This window comes from Selaginella moellendorffii, unplaced genomic scaffold (assembly GCF_000143415.4).
Source record: "Selaginella moellendorffii unplaced genomic scaffold, v1.0 SELMOscaffold_4, whole genome shotgun sequence".
Taxonomy (NCBI): domain Eukaryota; kingdom Viridiplantae; phylum Streptophyta; class Lycopodiopsida; order Selaginellales; family Selaginellaceae; genus Selaginella; species Selaginella moellendorffii.
This window is the reverse complement of record NW_003314265.1, coordinates 1,612,831-1,630,720: the sequence shown is the minus strand read 5'-3', so window position 1 is coordinate 1,630,720 and position 17,890 is coordinate 1,612,831. Positions and strand designations below refer to the sequence as shown.

The window sequence follows — 17,890 nt, the reverse complement described above, 5'->3', positions numbered from 1 at the left end:
ATAAAGGAACGGAATTAGGGCAAGACCTAGAGTGGCTGGAGAGGCGACTGGTTCATCCGGCAGATCCCAGGTACTGCATAGGCGCCGGAGTAGATCCGGATCAATGCCGGTGGGGCGGCGGCGGGGATTCTAGAGGGGAGGGATGGACAGGAATGGGAGCCCCGTAATATCGAGGCAGAGGAGCAATGAGAGCGCCACTTCATCTCCTGCCATGTCGCCGGCGCATCCGGCGCATCACGTCCGATCGGGCTCCCTGGGAGCGATGCGAAGGCCGAATTACTCCGCCAAGGCGGCGGCTGCGCGCCTCGCTAGCTTGATGCAAGCGTCGCATCCACAGGACGATGACGACGAAGACGACGATCTCCAGTTCGCACAGCAATCGCAATCCTACCGCGTAAAAACCAGCAATTTCTCGACCAGAGCCCAGTCTCCAGGGGTAAGTTCGTCATCCTTTGTTTGTCTTCCTTTCCGTGAGGAAAAACGTTCTTTGCTCGTGAGACACGAAGTTTGGAGATGCTCGGCCTCTCTTCTTTTTCTGTTTGCTGCCATAGCTTCACAGTCTTTGTTCTCACGAGTTTTTGGGATTGGGTCTGGACTGATAGTGAACTTCTTATCAAATACCAGCTAGTGAGGAGTCGGGACGAAAGTGGGAGTGACCATCAACGCTCGGCCTCTGCGGGCAGACCATTGCGCCCTACGCCTTTAGTTCCTCCTTTGGCACCCGCGTCATCTGGTCGAGTGAAGCCACCCTCGTTTTCCACACAGCCACAACGAGTGCCAGAACCTTCCGTGGATGCTGACTTTCGTCGGGATAGAAGGTGGTCGAGTGGTTTTCGTGATTTCTCTTTCTCCGTTTCATATATTGGGGCTCGTGTTTTCGGTTTCTTTCGAACGTGGTCTGATGTTTATCTTCTTGATGCAGGCCTGCTGCGGATCCGGTTCACCATCAAAGGCAAGAGTCCGGAATCTCGAGACGTGAAGCTGCTGTACTTCGTGATGAGGTATATTATGCTCAAACTTGTGAAATTTTCATCAACACTGGCTTGTAGCTTGAAGTACTTGAAGAAGAAAACCAACTTCGTCTTGACAAGGTTAGTTTCTACTTGTTGAATGTCATGTGACTTTTTTCGTTGCAGTTACGCCTTGCCGAAGAAAAACTGCAAGCATCTGAAGCAAGAGCAAGAGAGCTTGAGAAGCAGGTAAATACTGGCTTTCATCTCTGTGATCTCTTTTCTTTTCTCGCTTCCCAGGTTGCAAGTCTTGGAGAAGGTATTTCTCTGGAAGCTCGGCTGCTTCATAGGTACTGGTCTGGCTGCAGTTTTGCCTTCTAACTCCATTGATTGTAATTCAGGAAAGAAGCAGCACTGAAGCAGCGTGAGGTTTGTCTTTGCTTATTTTTCTTCTTGTATGAAGTTTATTTTACACGACAAATGCATAGGCTGCTCTAAAAGCTGCAAAACAAAATAGAGATGTGAAAGATGACGAGATTGCAGCGCTTCGTCTAGAAGCAGAGGTATCCTACATCGAGTATTGTTTTTATGCCATCTGACTGCCTGGAATTCAGGCCGCCAGAGACGAAGCTGTATCGGCATCGTCAAAAGCACTGGAAGCGGAAGCGGAAGCCAAAGCGTTGAGAACAATGACGCACAGGATGATCTTGACTCAAGAAGAAATGGTTTTTACTCGAAGGATCTTGGTGCTCTGACCGAACGCGTTTTCCAGGAAGAGGTCGTTCTCAAACGTTGCTGGCTTGCACGGTATTGGGGGCTCGCTGTACGTCACGGTAAGATGTTTATCTTAGCGTACATCTTGATTGATCTCGTGAGTACAGGAGTTCATCCGGAGACAGCTCCTCTGAAATATGAGTACTGGTCCTCCTTCGCTCCTTTACCTCTGGAAGTTGTCTTGGATGTCGGACAAAAAGGCAGCAATGAGTCTACAGGTAATTCTTTACTTCAACAACATGCTTGAGTTCGATATAAACTTCAGCCAATGGAGACGGAAAGAAGGCGTCGCGCGATGTAAATGATATCACTGGCGAAGGCAACATAGAAAGCATGCTCTCTGTAGAGAAAGGCTTGCGAGAGCTTGCATCATTGAAGGTTAGTGCCAGCCTTTGGATTGTCAAAGTAATTGTTTGGTTTGTGAAGGTCGAAGATGGAGTTCTCCTTGCAATGGCTGAGCATCGGCGTCCAAGTTTGTTAAGAGTTGGCCACAGCCTGCCAGGTACAAAACTTGCATTTCTCTTCAATTACAAACTTTTAAACTTCCAGATGCAAGAGCCTCGCCAGATGGTCCCAAACTCGTGGAATCCATGGGTAAACTTCTTTGGCATTCGCTTCTTTGCCTCGTCTAATTATCATCTTTGGTTACCAGACTTGAGTAGCGAGGAAGTAGAAGATGTACAATTCAAACAGGTAGAAAACCTCACTACATTTCGAAGTGTTTCACAGCGGCTGTATCACAGGCGTGGTTGTCTTATTTTTGGCGTCGAGCAAGAGCCAACAAGATCGAATCCGACATCGCTGATGAGCGGCTGCAGTACTGGGCCAGTCGGAATGCAGTTTCTCCGACGTTCCATGACGCTGTTGATGGTATGATCTTTCTTTCGTCATCTCCGGCATCTAACCAATGCCTCAAACTCGCAGTGGAGCGAGGCCTGATGGAGCTCCGAAAGCTGGGCATCGAGGACCAGCTGTGGGAGGCTTCTCGCAAGGAGATCGCGCAGCAGCAAGCACAGAAGGGAAGCCCCTCGAGCTGAAGACTTTCCTCCTCGCGGGTGATTTTTATCGATTCTTATTTGTTTCTCTTACAACCCCAGGGATGTATAGCTTCGATTGTCCAAACATTGGATATAGCACAGAGTGAGCTAAAAAAGTTGATCCTCACTCGGGACACAAATAAGCGCAATCACGTAAGCTTTTGTTGTTTGAACAAGGTCGAAAGATATATTTGTCTTTCAAAGTTATTCTCTCTCGATCGATTTCACTCGCTCAGTCCAGAGGATAGCCATCTGGATCTGTAAAAAAGAGAGAGAACTCGATAAGCTAAGAACACGCAAGAAGAAACTAAAGAGGAAGCAAAACTTACCAAGGAATGCGGGGCGCTCGATGTGGTTGATCAAGTCGGGCTGGATGACATCAAAGGGATCCTGGCGGCCCTTGATGTTGCTCTGGTGGAGCTTGTAGTAGTAGACCTTGGTGTACTTGGGCGCCTGCCAGAAGCCGTAAGGCTTGACGGGGAGTGACCAGTACTCGAGATTCTTGTCGCTCCGCCGCTTGGCCACCACCATGCGCTCCTTCCACAGCCGCTCCCGCTCGCGCGGGTCCTCCATCATCTGCCGGATCCAGTGCTCCGCGAATTCCTTGATAAAACCCATCCTCCTCGATTTCTTCCCTCCCTATCCCAAGCCCTAACTTTAGTTTGATATCGCGCCCACTAGGCTAGATGTAAGAAATATTTTGCTTGGATAACCAAGAGTGATTCTCCTTGAGAACTTCACTCGGCATGATATAGATTAGCAACGGTCACAGTACCTGACTGATGTTCTAGTCCGACCGCGAGCGCTCGTCTGGAGCACTATCATCGTCGTCGCTAAGTTCCACAAGCTCTTTCTCGTTAAGTTCCTGCTCGTACCACTACTCCTCATCTTGGCTCTCTTGGTCGGAATTGAGAGCGTTCCCTCAAGTGATTGTGGTGAAATGAGAATGGCACCAAGTTTGAAGCCCCACTGCTTATTCAACTGGGTCATACCTGAGAGCATCTCGAATGCAGCTAGTTTTCCGGCTGCAGCACAAGTGATCGAGATCCACCTTGTCGAGTGGCGATCCAAACTTAAAAGCTGGAAGGAGAAGAACGATGATGAACTGCAAAGCTCCCAAGCTTAAAAGTTTCCTAAGTTGGCGGGCTCACATAGAAAGCAGGACCGCTAAAACCGTGCGCAATGCAAACTGCCCTTCACCCCCGATGCCGCAGCTTCCCTCTTCCTCTTCCTCTTCAACCCAAGGCTCCTCGTCCTCTTCTTGCGCCTATAAGAAAACAAAGAGTTTGTAGAAAACACTTGAGGAGAGTTACTTACCTCCTGAGCCTGGTCCTGTGCTAAACGTACCTGGCTCGTTTTAATCTTGGCATACGCAGCTTTGCCATGATCACCGTCCTCGACGAACAAAAAGTTCTGGATGAGCTGCAGGATGTTGAGACACTCGTCGAAGCTCTGGTATGGAGAGCTGAGCTTGTCGACCACCATGCGAAACAGCCAGTTGCCACCGTTGTTGAGCCTCTCCAGGACGATCTTCTTGACAGCGGGCGAGTACGCAGTCGCTAGCTCGATCCAGGGCACTGGAATTTGGAGACGTCGCCGCCAGTTCTTGGGGATCTTCCCCATCTACACAAAGACACCAGGAAGAAACAATGGAGACTTCCGACGTGAATCCAGAAAAGCTTACCTTCCAGGTACCCGAACGTAGAACATGGCGGGAGCTGATCGAGAAAGTTCCGGCATCCAAGTCGATGATGTAGACGTACCCCATGTCGAGGTCAAGCTGCGGCGGCTCCATGTCCGGCTCTTCATTCGACACTAACACGCCGAGCTCGAGCAAGCGAAACCAGAGTCGCTCGTGGGACTCGATGTTCAGGCACAGGAACGCCCACTCGTTTCTTCCTCCCATTAAATTCTCGGCCTCGTTCCGGATGAAGTCCCGGAACCGGACAGGGTCCTCGAGGATCGCCATCCTCGCTTTCAGAGCAGCACTCCTGCTCATAATGTAGAATTGCCCCATATCTTCCAGGTATTCTCGTTCACGCCGGGCGTCAGCAAGCATGTAGTCGCGGACTGCGTCGATGATCGCGTCCGAGGGTTGATGCTCGCTTCTCTCTCGATCTTGGCACTGTCGAGCACACACACGAGTTAGGCGGAGGGAAGAAAAAAAGATCAAAGCTTGAGCCTTGATCACCACGGTGCGATCACCTGGATGAAGACGGCGTTTTCGAGCAGGCGCCTCCATTCTTTCGGGTCCGGATGATCCGCGAGCAGCGCTACGAGTCGCTCGCCGACGAACTCGAGCTGCCCCCACGGTTTGTAGAGAACGTAGTACGTGCCCTCGTAGCAGAGGGAGATCCACGCTGGCATCTCCATGGGCGAAACACCCTCTTAAACCCTAATCAAATATTTTTGGAAGGGGATTTAGTAGATATTCCAAAAGGTCAAATGAGACAAATCCCATTGTTGCCATGAAGGAGTTATGATAGGCGCTGGTTTACATCCAGAGGTGGCACCACCCTTTTTTTTTTATTGATGGAGAGGAATGCATGCAGGTTTTTTGTGATTGGAGGTCCGAAAAGCGGAAGCGATTATGAAAGGTAAAGTTGTTTGGCTCCCACTAGAAGCTCGTACAAGCAACGCACGCTTAGGGAATAAGGGCGCTGGTGCTTGTTTTATGTAGCCGCGATCCAAATGCCAACAATGTCGACTCGCCAGAGATAAATAACGAGATGCGCAGCCAAGCCGCTGCTTGGTTTTGCGTCCACGGATATGTTGTTGCTAGTTGCTGGCGCTGATTATCATCCTCCAGTTTGGGAAGATTAATGACGCTTATGGCGAGTCAAGCCATGGTAATGCTTATAGATGGATATTTTCTGTGAAAATAAGAATGGCTGCCTCTTCTTGCGTTCGGCGTGGGATTGTTGTGACTGCCGCACCGGGTACCATTTCTAAGCACTCCCTTTCTGGCATCAAGAGTAACTACTTGCAATCGCTGCTGAGCCAGGAGATGGGATATTTCGAGTGGGGACGCGATCACAGCCACCTCCACTGACACCCTCCTCATCCACGACGCCGTGGGAGAGAAAGTAAGTAAGCTGGATAACCAAAGACTAGCTTCGTCTTGATCTGCTCCATCACTTCCAAGTTATCTGGCGAGGACGAACGAAACGTAAAGTACCTGGTCAGCAGCTCGGAAGGAAAAGAAAGAACACACATTGCCTGGGAGTACTTGCGTCCATTTGTTAGCTTGTCTCCATCGCCACCTCCTGGAGCCGCGAATCTCATGACGACGGATGCTATTGAACAGGAGGCTCCATTTCTCCTTCGTCATCTTCTTGTTCTTCCTTTTCTGATTCCATTTCTGCGAGTTCTTGTGTCTCATGCTGCTGCTGCTCTCCCTCTCCCACGTCAGGCATTTCTTCATCTTCTTTGTCATCCGCTGGGCTGTTCTTCTGCGACCACAGCTTGATTGTCCTGTCGTGAGCCACTGTAACAACGTACTGGTTGTCTGCGAAAACAAGCAGTCACGTCAATTCCTGATCTCTGAAGCGTACCAATAAAAGAGCAGGGAAAAACAAATACCAGAAGTTACATCAACGCCTGTGAGCTTCCCTTCGTGTCCCGATAGCGTCTTCACGGGCTTGAAATCGCGTCCCGACCATGCCTGCAAGAAGGAACTCACACGTAAGACGTGCAAAAGCAGCTTTGTACGAACCTTGGCCGTGTTGTCAAAAGAAGCTGTCATGAGATAGTATCCATCTTCGCGCTCGTACTTCACCTGGGAAATCAGGGAGGAGTGAGCCGGAATGGTGTAGAGCATTGCCTTCCTCCTCAAGTCCCAGATCTTGCACGTATGATCCTCTCCTCCGGTTGCTAAGTGGTAGCCGTTCTTCGAGAAATCCACACCCAGCACCGGCTTCACATGACCCTCCAGAGCCATGATACTCCGTCCGGTACGAAGATCCCACACACGGGTCAAGGCATCCATGCCGCAGGAAGCCACCAGCGAGCCATCGCACTGGAAAGCGATTCCGTACAGGCCCCGGCTGTGGCCCTCTTGCAGCAGCACCTCCGCTCCGGTGTTCACATCCCAGAGCCTCCAAGTTTTGTCGAAGCTGGTCGTTCCAATGTAGGCTCCCGATGGATGGAACGCGATCCTCGCCAGGCGCGTCAAGTGGCCCTTGAAAGCCATCTTCATGTTTCCTTGAAGGTCCCAGACCATGGCTGTCCGATCCGCAGATGCTGTCGCTATGTTCTGTCCATCGGGAGAGAAGACGACGTCCGTTAACCTCTCCGTGTGATGGCCTTTGAGCGCTCCCACTTTTTTCACGTCGGGCACGCTCCAGATCTTTGCGACACCAGTCCAGCCACTGCGATACACAAACAAACAAACAAAAGATGAATGACAAAGAACATACTGAAAACTAGCTCTGCTGAAAACAAAAACTTTCACGTACCACGTAGCGAGAAGCGCCGAGTCTGGCGAGAATGCGCATCCCGTCAAGGGCCTGTCGTCGCCAATCTCACTGCAATCCAGCGAGAAGTTGGCGACGGATTTGAGCACCGACTTGATCTCCTGCTCCTCGTCCTCGTCCGGATTCTCCCTCTTCCGCTTCGCTCGAGCAATCCTGTCGGCGGCGCGAGGAACGGAGAAGTGGAGGATCTCCATCCTCGCTCGCAGCAAGTCCGCAGTGCCCTCGGTGTAGAAGGTGCTCTTCTGGACAGCCGAGATCTTGACGGACTCCTCCTTGGCCTCCTGCTTCTGGGGGAGCCGATCACCACCCTCATCGGCCATGAGGTAGCGCAGCCGGTCCCGGCGCTCCATCTCGCGCTCCCCAAACAGCGTCACCGGCTGGCCCATCTGCCGCAGCTTCTCCTTCACGGCGGCATCGCTGGTCGGGACCGCCAGCGCAGCCGCCCGCCGCTGGAGCAAGATCCTCTCCATGTCCTTCTCATGCTTCTCCCGCGCGACCTTGCTCGCCTCGGACACCTCATACTCATCCTTCTTGGCTACCGCGGCAGCGCCATCCGAGTGGAGCGTCGGGATGTCCGCGAGCGCCACGGTCTTGGCGACCTCCGCGGCCATGGCAGTGGAGACCTATCGACTAGAATGCCGCTCACCTCTCTAGCGCCATCGCCATCCCATTCATTCTTGAAGCTCCAAGCCCTAAACCCTAAGATGTGATTTCTTTATTTGTGCCTGGGGTTCGAGTCCTGGCGTTTCCAAATATCTGGTGGAGTGGATCTTTCTTGGTAACGAGAAATGCAGGGGTTTGGTTATAAAGTCCCACCACCCTAGGCTATGGCTATGCCCACCAGCAAGAGCAAGACAATAACATCAACACCAACCGTATAAATCGCTTCTTCAAACTAAATGGACATATGTTTGTCCTTCGGTAGAAGATTTTCTATTCGCGAGAGCGAAGTGTCCACCAATTTCGCTAAAGAAAGATGCGTGCCTTGAATGCCAGCCGGACAAATCCGCCCAATCTTCTTGGTTAAACAACAACAAAGAAAAGAACAAGAACGGATATCAAATACATGGTTGGATGCAAATCATACCAGGGATGATTGTCTTAAGGGTAAAAATCCTATGATTCTACCCAGAGCCGCCCTCCAAAATATGCCTTCTTTCCGTGTGTTGCCCACCACATATATTCTGCCCGCCACCCCCCACCACCTTTTGTCAGACCTAATTCTAACCCAGGCATTCTTTGCGCTCAAAGAAAATGGCGTGGGGTGGGACATGACGACGACATGTATATGTGTCTCACACAAAGTTATCAGGACAGAATCTAGGGCTGGGCCAAAAGCCGTTATGGGCCGACGTGGCGCCCCACCGCGCCGGCGTGGCGCGACGTGGCTGCCAGGTCGACGGTCTGACACGGCCAACGGAAACACCGCGTACGGACGGCGATGTCGCGAGCCAGCCGTACAGTCTCCTCCCGAAAATAAGCTGCTGCGCTGCCTGCGGGAGAAGAAAAAAATAGGGTTCTTTCTATTCGCGAGGTGGGAGCGATCGATCGGGATAGGCGCTGGGGCGCTAATTTGGAATCCGGAGAATTAAAATGGTGGGGGATTCCGGGATTTGGATTCATCCGGCGCGAGCGGACGCGCGGCGCCGTCGCCCTCGGTGGGATCACACGGCGTCAAGGCCGCGGTGGCGGTGACGACGATGCGGGGATCCAGGCCCTTGCTATGGCGGTAGCGCTAGAGCAGCGGCAGTGGTAGGCAAGGAGGGTAAGGGAAGGAGGCGCTTTGACTCGAGCGGCCGGATCGGATTTGGCAGTGCGATGTGTAAGAGGCGGTCACGGGCAGAGATTTCTGGGCTGGGAGAGAGCTTCCAGCATCTTGGGAGGAGCTAGATTGAGCCACCACAGTCGCTTTTGGTCTCTCTCTATCTCTCTCTCTCTCTCGCTTTCTCTTTCTTGCTCTTCTTCCCCTCTCCGGCGAGGATCCAGGGAGGATAGGATGAGGAAAAGTCCATCGAGATGGGAGGTAGCGCCGTGGAGCCGGCTTCGGATCATCCGCGTGATGCTGGGCGTGGTGGGGCTGTGCCTGATCGCCATGACGCTGGAAGCCCCAAATCTGTTCCAGCCCAGGGCGCAGCTCAAGGCGGTCGGTGCGTCGACGCAGCAGGAGCTCAGGGAAGAGATCCCAGCCAAGCCTCGCCGAGCTCTCATAGATGGAGCTAAAGAAGATCTCTCGTCTACACGCTCCCCGCAACACCATGGATCCTCGAGCTCTGGCCCGTCCTCGAGCAGTAAGAACCATCCCCAGGAAGAACAGGGATTGCCCAAGCCACGTCCAGTGGAAGGAGGAGAGGAGGAACGAAGCTCGCCACCACCCGCGTCCTCGGCTACCGCGCTGCTCCACGCCGCCCGCGCCGCCCGCGTCGCCGGCGCCAAGATGTGGCAGCTCGTCGAGTCCAACTTCGCCGCCTCGCCGGCGGCGGCAAAGCAGCACAGCAGCAACCTCACCACGCTGGCCTCGTCGCCGCCGCGCAAGAACTCGCAGTGCCCCCAGGTGGTGATCGTCTCCGGCGACGAGCTGCGCGGTACCGCCAACGTCGCGGTCATACCGTGCGGCCTGGCGTCGGGCTCCTCGGTCACGCTCGTCGCGCGGCCTCTCAAAGCCCACCCCGAGAACTCGCCACACATAAGGATGCTGCCCGACGGCCAGAGCGACGTGATGGTGTCGCAGTTCATGGTGGAGCTCCGCGGGCTCAAGCTGGTGAACGGGGAGGACCCGCCGCGAATTCTCCACGTAAATCCGCGGCTCCGGGGCGACTGGAGCGGCAACCCCGTGATCGAGATGAACACTTGCTACCGCGGGCAGTGGGGCGCCGCGCTCCGCTGCGAGGGATGGCTCTCTCCGGATGAAGAAGCTGGTAAGTCATGGCAAAGCTTTCGCGAAAGGTTGGTTTCTTACGCTGTTCTTCGCAGTGGATGGATTGCCGAGATGCGAGAACTGGCTGAGAGAGGAGGAAGGGAGTAGCAGCAAGGGCAGCAGTAGTAACGCTGCTACGCGAATTCCCGGGAAGAACGCGAACACTTGGCTCAACACTTGGATACCAGAGCCCGAGAAGGGAGGATTGGACTGGCGGTACCCGTTTGCCGAGGAGAGGCTGTTCGTCTTGACGATTCGGGCTGGATGGGAGGGGTACCACGTTAGTGTCGATGGCAGGCACATCACTTCTTTTCCATACCGGACTGTAAGTTCGAGAAAAATGTCTTTTTTCTTGACTGGGAAACTTACAAGCTCCTCTTTTTTGCAGGGATTCATCCTCGAGGAAGCCACTGGTTTTGCCATTGGCGGCGATGTTGAGGTTCGCTCCGTTGTTGCGACGGGCTTACCATCGTCACACTCGGTGGTTTCGTCGGATCTCCCGCTGGAAGAGTCGGAGCAATATAAGGCTCCTCCTCTACCGGGTGGATCCGTCCATCTCTTCATAGGAATCCTCTCGGCAAGCAACCACTTTGCGGAGAGAATGGCCGTCCGGAAGACGTGGATGCAATCGACGTCTATTCGATCATCGCTGGTGGTCGCGAGATTTTTCGTCGCACTGGTAAGCAGCTGCTTGTCTTGTCTTATCTGTTGGAAGTTTTGTTTCTGATCCGTGGAGCGACTATGTTGTTGCAGCATTCTGACCTTGAGATCAACTTACAAGTGAGAGAGGAAGCAGAATATTTTGGCGATATGGTGATGTTGCCTTTCATTGATCACTACGATCTCGTTGTTCTCAAGACTGTCGCGATTTGTGAATATGCGGTGAGCTTCTTCGTTGAGTCTATAGGAAAACTCACGTTCATCTTTGCTGTGTGGCACAGATTAGGAACGTATCAGCAAAGAACGTAATGAAAACTGACGATGATACCTTTGTGAGGGTGGAAACGATTGCCAACTTGTTGAAGAACACTAAGAAGGCCCCCGGACTCTACATGGGTAACATCAACCAATTTCACAGACCATTGAGAGAAGGCAAATGGGCTGTAACTTACGAGGTAAATCTTTGTTTCTTCCTCTTTGTCGTTGCTTATCGAGAGAGTTCGCAGGAGTGGCCCGAGGAAGAGTATCCTCCTTACGCTAATGGCCCGGGGTACGTCATCTCGTCGGACATCGCCGAGTTCATCTTACAACAGCAAAACAACCACACACTGAGAGTAAGGAAACTTTGATCTCGTAGTACGAGGAGATTGCTTACTTTATATATGCCCTTCTCCTCTTTCAGCTGTTCAAGATGGAAGACGTGAGCATGGGAATGTGGGTCGTCCAGTTCAATCTCGCACAGGCGGTTCACTACGTCCACAATCTCAAGTTTTGTCAATGGGGTTGCGTCGAAGATTACTACACGGCACATTATCAATCGCCGCGCCAGATGTTGTGTATGTGGGACAAGCTGCAAAAAGGCGATGCTCAGTGCTGTAACATGAGATAACCTTGGAAGCATTCAACCGTAGAGAACGCGCACAGAGCTTTTACAGGCATATCTGTCTCGTAGAGGGACCGTTTTAGAGGAGATAATTTTGCAAGAGGGAGAGAATAATATACTGTCAATACAGAAAAGTTTTACAGACATACCGAGCGAGGTCCTCGCCGCTCAAATCTACGAGAAACCTGGAAGTCATAATGTAGGAGATATGAATGCTCAGCTTTAGAAATGGGAAGACTTACTCCTTTCCAGTCTCGATTTAGACGAAGATGGATGAATCAAAGCTCTAGTCACGAGCGTTTGATATCACCATCCGGAGAAGTCTTTAAATGCAACTCCGCCAGAGTCAGCAGTGATCTTTTTCCTTGGCAGCTCTTCGCTGTCAGCATGTAGAGACGAAGCTAGCTTCCCGCTTGATTTAAGGTATTTGGCAACTCCGCCGCCAGTCGATACAGGTGGATTGCTGTACCATGATCCGACCTTGTCCTGGGAAAACAGTGCTTCCTCATGAGCTCAAATACATTTAGAGAATAAAAAAGTGTGGGACTCACGTTCTCCGTCTCTGTTTCTTCGGCTTTGTGTTTTTGTTCTTCTGGTTCCTCTGGTTCTGTGTACGGGTTCACGTAAACCGAAGCCTTCAGGATTTTGATTTCTTCCTGCATGAGTAAAGTATAAGGCAGAGACACGGGAAAGGACAAGAGCTTACCAAAGGACGATCCTCATCGTCTACAGGAACTTTATCCATAATAGACAAAGCTTCGATGCCTCCCACCACGTTGCCAAACACCGTGTGCTTGCGATTCAAATGTGGTGCCGACTTGTAGAGAATAAAAAACTGCGAACCGTTACTGTGAGGACCACTGTTGGCCATGCTTAGTATGCCTCTGCCGGAATGTTGCAGCTTGGAGTGAAACTCATCTTTGAAAGGCTTTCCCCATATAGACTTCCCTCCGTGTCCCGTGCCTGTGGGATCGCCTCCTTGAATCATGAAATTCCTGAGAGAATAGAAACGTCAAGATGGAATCTCCAAAATCTAGGACAAACCTGATGTTTCGATGAAATATGACACCATCGTAGTAGCCGCGCTCGCAAAGGGTCAGGAAGTTCTCGCACGTCCGTGGTGCCATGTCGCAGTGCAGCTCGATGTTAAGCTCGCCATGCGTGGTTTGAAGCTTGGCGTATCCTTTCTTTTTCGGATTTTTTTCCGCTTTCACAAACTCCTCTTCGTTCGTCGTCACTGGAGCGTACGTTGTTGAAGTTAATGATCGAGAAGCAGCCCCGGACGAATACCGGCTCTTCACCAGCTGCGTGTTAACGGGCACACGCTCGCCGGCGACATGAGCAGCAACACGAGCAGCGGACTTCTCTGCACTCAGCGCTTTGGCGGAGGCGTGAGTTTTCCCGTGTAGAGCAGCAGACGCTTTGTCAACAATGCTCATTGCTGGAGCAGGAGTTGTGTCCTCAGGAATCTCTTTAGCTGATTTCACAGCCGCAAGAGCGGCAGCACGCTGTGTCTGAGCTTTACCACCACCACCACCTTCGTCTGCCACTTGTTTCGCTTTCTCGGTTCCCAGATCTCGCAGCATACGCTTGGTATCTTCGGACATGTTGATGTAGTACTCCGGGTCTTCTTTCATCTTCCTCATCTCTACAACACAAGATATTGCAACGAACTGAAAAGACACAGAAACACGCATACCTTCACTTTCGACAATAATTTCCTTTTGAACATGATCGAACTCTGACAGAACTTTTGTCTCGAGCTGGTTAGGATCCTTTCAGTCATAACAGAATGTCTTGTCAGATTTAAGATGACGCAAACAATTATTTACCTGAATGGTGATTATATCGTTCCTGGTAAAGGGTTCATCAGTTAGAAGTTCTTTCCAGTTTTTGGCCTTCAAATTGAGCTCCTTGATTGCCTACAGAACTACAAATTGAAACAATAGATTACTTCTATAGCTGATTGCAAACCTCGTACGAGAAGACGTTCCCAGTCGTCTTAATCGCAACAATGTGTGTGAATTCTGTGAAGACTTTGTGAAGGACAGGACAGTGATACTCTCCTGCACACAAGAAACTAGAGTCAAAAGGCAACGCTCAAAACCAATCAAAGAGCAGCATGACTCGCTCACCATCTGCGTTTTTGTGAAACTCTAGCTTGATCAAATCCTTCAAGCTGAGAGGAGTGCCAGTGACAGGATTCTTCTTATGCTTCTGCACATAAGGCACGATATGCCTGGAAAAAAGTCAGGAAAAACGAAGAAAAATCAGCTTACATGAGCTCGAAGACGTGCCCCTCTTTCGTACACATTGGATCGGAGAATGGCGTGAAAGTAAGCCTAGAACACCACATTTTCCCAGGTCCTGCTAGAAATCATGAAATCGAAAAACTTACGCGCAGCAGTAGTATGGAAGGCGCTTGAACGGAAGGCGCACGTCCCTGTCCTTGGCGCCTCCCCATTCCGTCGCCCATTCCGTGCGTGTGATGAAGAGCCGATCCTTGCTGTGCTGCTTCTTGCCCATTCTCAAAACCCTATCCTGGCGGGAGAACGAAGAACCCTAAAATTGAGAGAGAGCTCAGGATTGAGATATTCTTTCGATTCTAATCGGACGGTGTACATTCGAACTAACGGAAGATGCCGATCCAACGGCGCGGACTTCACCTTGGGCCGGACAAGTAGCTCGCCGAGAGGAGATCCTCGCTGTTAAACTCGCTGCCGAGCGAGTACCCATCTCGCTCGCTCACAGCGTCGGCCATTCGAGCGTGAAGCCTCACTGCCAATTGACTCGACAGTGGCGGATCCGGCACTGGAACGTTTCCCTCGAGCATCTGGACGACCTTGCCGATCGAGGGCCGCAAATGCATCTCCTCCTGGATGCACCACAGCGCGATCTTCACGGCCTTGACCACCTGTTCTTCGTTTGAGTGGCCTTTGAGCCTGGCGTCCAGCAACTCCACCAAGGCTCCCACCTCGGCCTGCTTGAAAGCGTAGGCCGGGATGTACCACTTGTCCGACGTCTCGTTGGGATCAAAGTTCTTGCGGCCGCTCACGATCTCCAGCAGCACCATGCCGAAGCTGTAGACGTCGCTCTTCTCGGAGATGGCGGTGTTGAGAAGCCACTCGGGCGCGAGGTAGCCCCGAGTTCCTCGCATGGTCGTGAAGACGTGGCTTTGCTCCCGGTTCATGAGCTTGGCCAGCCCAAAGTCGGACACCTTGGCCGTGAAGTGCTCGTCCAGGAGGATGTTCTCCGGCTTGATGTCGCAATGGATGATCCTCTCGCGGCAGTCCTCGTGCAAGTAAACCAGCCCTCTCGCGGTTCCCAGCGCGATGTTGTATCTCGTGTCCCAGTCCAGCACCACCGGCGGCTGTTGATTCACGGGGCTGTCGCTCAGCAACTGGCTGCTGCTTTCGTTGAAGAGAGACTTATCCAGCGAGCCGCGAGCTAAGAACTCATACACCAGGAGCCTGTGTGTTCCCTCGGAGCAAAATCCACGGAGCCTGACGAGGTTCACATGATGAATGCTGCCGATAGTCGCGACTTCCGCTCGAAACTCTTTCTTTCCCTGTCCGATGCTCTCCAGTTGCTTCACCGCCACCTTGCTCTTGTCCGGGAGAGTGCCTTCGTAGACAGAACCGAATCCACCGCCGCCAAGTTTCTTGCTAAATCCATTAGTCGCAGTTTGCAGCTCCTTGTACGTGAACCGCGCTGGAAGTCCGGGTATGGCTTCCAAGAAGCCATCCTCCTCGTCTGGATCGGCTCTTGCGGCTCTCAGCCTCCGCTTATACCACCACACGAACCCACCGATGAGGGCGAGGATCAAGCCCAGGCTGCAGCCGACGATCACGTAGATCAGAATGCTCTTCTGCCCATCGTTGCCTTGTTTCTTGGGAGCTTTTATAAACGTCTGGAAGCCACCGTTTGTGCTGTCGAAGCTCCCGAGCTTCACCGTGTTGGACAAGTAGCACGACCCCGACGTCGTGTTGAAAAACCCGGTCGTGCACGAGCAGTTCTCCGTGCAAAGTCGCTTGCAATCCTGGAGCGTGACCGCGGATGCTGGTGTAGCAAACTGGTTTGCAAAGTAAAACAAGTTCGTATCAAGGTCTTGAAACTGAAAGTCTTGCGGGGATTTGCAGAGGTCCAAAGCCGCCACTTTGCATCCCTGCGTCGGACTACTGGGATTTATCAGTGGAAGCGAGGCCGGGCAGTTGCATTGCCCGTTGGAAGAGCACACTCCATACGGCCCGCAAGGACTTGGCAGCAAGCAGTTGTCCAAGAAAACGGAAGCATCGGGAAGTTGGCCACTCGACGTAAACGCCCTCGACTTTAGATTTCCATCGGAGCCGAGAACGAGCAACACCATGGTGCCGGAGCTGTTCGTCTGGCTCGGCAACGGTAGCGTGGCGACGAGTGTGGAGCTACCGTCGTAGAGACCGAGCTGCCCAGGAGAAACGCTCGCAAACTCGGGGTCCGTCTGGAAGTTTAAGATGGATCGCACGTCCGTGGCCAGCCTCCAGTATGGGACGAGAGCTCCTCCTCCCATATCCATCTCCAGCTCCAATGTGTGGTCACCCAAGCTCAAACTATACGGGCCCTGGGAGAAGTCCGTCGTCGACCTCTTGCTCGTGAGCTTCATCCCGCGCTGGAGCTTCTGCCCGACCACAATCACGTCGGTGGGATGCGCAAAGCTCTCCCACAGCGTCCTGTTCCTGCTGTCCTGGACGACCAAGTTGCCGCTATCGAGCAGCCGGAGAGTCTGCGCGTCGGTTCCATTCGTGCCGGTGCTCCAGACCGGCAAGCCGCGCGGCCCAAAGAGGATGACGTTGCCATCGTCCTGGAAGATGAGATTATCGGCCTGGCTCACGGGGACGTTCCTGTTGGCAGTCCACACGATCTGGTTGATCGCCGCGCCCAGCACCACCGAGAGGTAGTACTGATTGCGACTCGAGTAGAAGAATGTGAGGATGAAATTCCCACTCGCGGATTGCATGAACTGGCCCTGGTTGTCCACCCAGTGCATATCCGACGCGCTGAATGGCTTGGTGACATGGTCGCTGAAGAGCGAGTTCGCCGATCCCAGGCCAAGAGCACACATTACCAATCCTACCGCAAAAATCGCGCCCTCCAGCATCCTTTTCTCGCTCGATTCCTCCCAGATCTGCTTGCCCTGACCCGATCTACGCCACGAATCGCATCCTAGCGGCCCCCGCGCCCACCCCCTGGACCGATGATCCACCGGCGATTCAACGCGGATATTTCGACCCCGAGAATGCGGGCGCCGCCTCGCCGCACTGGCGCTACCTCGCTATCTCCTCCAGGGGATCAAAATCTCCACACAACTCACCACCGCCATCACGCCAAGCTCGAGCGATTGAATGAAAGCCCCCGCATTGGAGCCAGCCGTTGATGTCAGTCAAGGGGTCCGTGCAATCCCGACCGTTGGATCGCTGGCAAAATTTCTCAGATCATCGGTTGTCTTCCTGGCAACATAATAATGTCCAGACGACAAAGCTTTGCGAGCATATTTCCCGGAATCTTCTCCCCCTTATTTAACAAAGTCGCCGTGTCTTTGACAACGCCGTAGCGGCGTGACTGTCCTACCAACCGAAACGACTGATCCTTCCTTGGTTGGAGCCGGTCAGTCGAGAAGAAAAAAAGACTTCTTCTCTTCTCATCGACGCTTTGACGGCGTCGGGAGCGATCGATCGGATGTGATAGAAGCAGTGATGCAATGCTGAGCTTCACTCCAGACACCTGTTTGATCGGGTGTGGGATCTCAACCTGTGGAAACTCGGGAAGAAAACAAACTTGTCCCTGTGCCTGTTAAAATCGATCCAGCTCTCGCTGTTAAGCTACAGTCGAAGAAAAGGAAGGCTCGAGAAAAAAAACAAAAAGGAGGTACCTCTTTGCATGAATTCACGAAGAATGGGAGAGGGTGGCTCCACGGTAGTAATACTCTCGCATCCAAAATCTCTGAGAAGTTTCAGTATGACCAGAAGAAGAAAAAAGGAAAACTGAAGGTGTGCTCACCGACCTGGATTCTAATCTCTTCCCCATTTATTGATCACGCGTGACTTCGCGCTTTGCGGCTCACTGGTCACGGGAGCTAGAGAAGGAGAAGTAGCACCACTTTGTTGTTGCTTTCGCTTCGTCGCCCTTCGAAGTAGCAGCGGTAGATTCAACACAAATGCGAC

General features: G+C 52.4%; 6 protein-coding genes across 9 annotated transcripts; 2 read left to right on the top strand and 4 right to left on the bottom strand.

Annotated features, from left to right (window-relative positions):
* Positions 1-19: 19 nt before the first annotated feature.
* On the top strand, positions 20-2,964 carry LOC9655680 (coiled-coil domain-containing protein SCD2). Of its 2 annotated transcripts, XM_024669303.1 has the most exons (18): positions 20-436; positions 625-818; positions 923-1,001; positions 1,050-1,091; positions 1,137-1,199; positions 1,251-1,300; positions 1,352-1,379; positions 1,439-1,513; positions 1,565-1,675; positions 1,723-1,783; positions 1,832-1,942; positions 1,990-2,102; positions 2,151-2,226; positions 2,274-2,318; positions 2,377-2,417; positions 2,468-2,594; positions 2,649-2,779; positions 2,832-2,964. In XM_024669303.1, the coding sequence occupies exons 1-17, from the start codon at positions 143-145 to the stop codon at positions 2,759-2,761; spliced, it is 1,623 nt and encodes a 540-aa protein (XP_024525071.1). In that variant the 5' UTR covers positions 20-142; the 3' UTR covers positions 2,762-2,779; positions 2,832-2,964. The 2 variants fall into 2 exon arrangements, with proteins under 2 accessions (XP_024525071.1, XP_002964484.1); XM_002964438.2 differs by having other exon boundaries at positions 2,649-2,964.
* Positions 2,821-3,405, bottom strand: LOC9655679. The gene is made up of 2 exons (XM_002964043.2): positions 3,091-3,405; positions 2,821-3,019 (listed from the first exon to the last, which is right to left on the bottom strand). Exons 1-2 carry the CDS (start codon positions 3,377-3,379, stop codon positions 2,994-2,996), a joined length of 315 nt encoding a protein of 104 aa, XP_002964089.2. The 5' UTR covers positions 3,380-3,405; the 3' UTR covers positions 2,821-2,993.
* Positions 3,406-5,584: 2,179 nt separating this feature from the next.
* Positions 5,585-7,928, bottom strand: LOC9654568 (U4/U6 small nuclear ribonucleoprotein PRP4-like protein). 2 transcript variants are annotated; one of them, XR_002991673.1, is made up of 5 exons: positions 7,219-7,928; positions 6,477-7,131; positions 6,344-6,425; positions 5,976-6,269; positions 5,585-5,910 (listed from the first exon to the last, which is right to left on the bottom strand). XR_002991673.1 is itself a non-coding variant. In XM_002964042.2 (4 exons), the coding sequence occupies exons 1-4, from the start codon at positions 7,845-7,847 to the stop codon at positions 6,058-6,060; spliced, it is 1,578 nt and encodes a 525-aa protein (XP_002964088.1). In that variant the 5' UTR covers positions 7,848-7,928; the 3' UTR covers positions 5,585-6,057. The 2 variants fall into 2 exon arrangements, 1 of the variants encoding a protein (XP_002964088.1); XM_002964042.2 differs by having other exon boundaries at positions 5,585-6,269.
* An 830-nt stretch (positions 7,929-8,758) lies between these two features.
* LOC9655678 (hydroxyproline O-galactosyltransferase GALT6) lies at positions 8,759-11,837 on the top strand. The gene is made up of 7 exons (XM_002964437.2): positions 8,759-10,151; positions 10,207-10,475; positions 10,539-10,829; positions 10,904-11,032; positions 11,092-11,265; positions 11,317-11,424; positions 11,493-11,837. The coding sequence occupies exons 1-7, from the start codon at positions 9,233-9,235 to the stop codon at positions 11,697-11,699; spliced, it is 2,097 nt and encodes a 698-aa protein (XP_002964483.1). The 5' UTR covers positions 8,759-9,232; the 3' UTR covers positions 11,700-11,837.
* On the bottom strand, positions 11,771-14,290 carry LOC9655677 (peptidyl-prolyl cis-trans isomerase CYP65). Its single transcript, XM_002964041.2, has 11 exons — positions 14,092-14,290; positions 13,973-14,035; positions 13,829-13,932; positions 13,668-13,759; positions 13,526-13,615; positions 13,393-13,468; positions 12,738-13,341; positions 12,400-12,688; positions 12,245-12,349; positions 11,936-12,179; positions 11,771-11,878 (listed from the first exon to the last, which is right to left on the bottom strand). Exons 1-10 carry the CDS (start codon positions 14,217-14,219, stop codon positions 12,000-12,002), a joined length of 1,731 nt encoding a protein of 576 aa, XP_002964087.1. The 5' UTR covers positions 14,220-14,290; the 3' UTR covers positions 11,771-11,878; positions 11,936-11,999.
* LOC9655676 (G-type lectin S-receptor-like serine/threonine-protein kinase SD2-5) lies at positions 14,278-17,741 on the bottom strand. 2 transcript variants are annotated; one of them, XM_024669075.1, is made up of 2 exons: positions 17,599-17,741; positions 14,278-17,548 (listed from the first exon to the last, which is right to left on the bottom strand). In XM_024669075.1, exon 2 carries the CDS (start codon positions 16,825-16,827, stop codon positions 14,356-14,358), a length of 2,472 nt encoding a protein of 823 aa, XP_024524843.1. In that variant the 5' UTR covers positions 16,828-17,548; positions 17,599-17,741; the 3' UTR covers positions 14,278-14,355. The 2 variants fall into 2 exon arrangements, with proteins under 2 accessions (XP_024524843.1, XP_002964086.2); XM_002964040.2 differs by having other exon boundaries at positions 14,278-17,516.
* Positions 17,742-17,890: the final 149 nt, after the last annotated feature.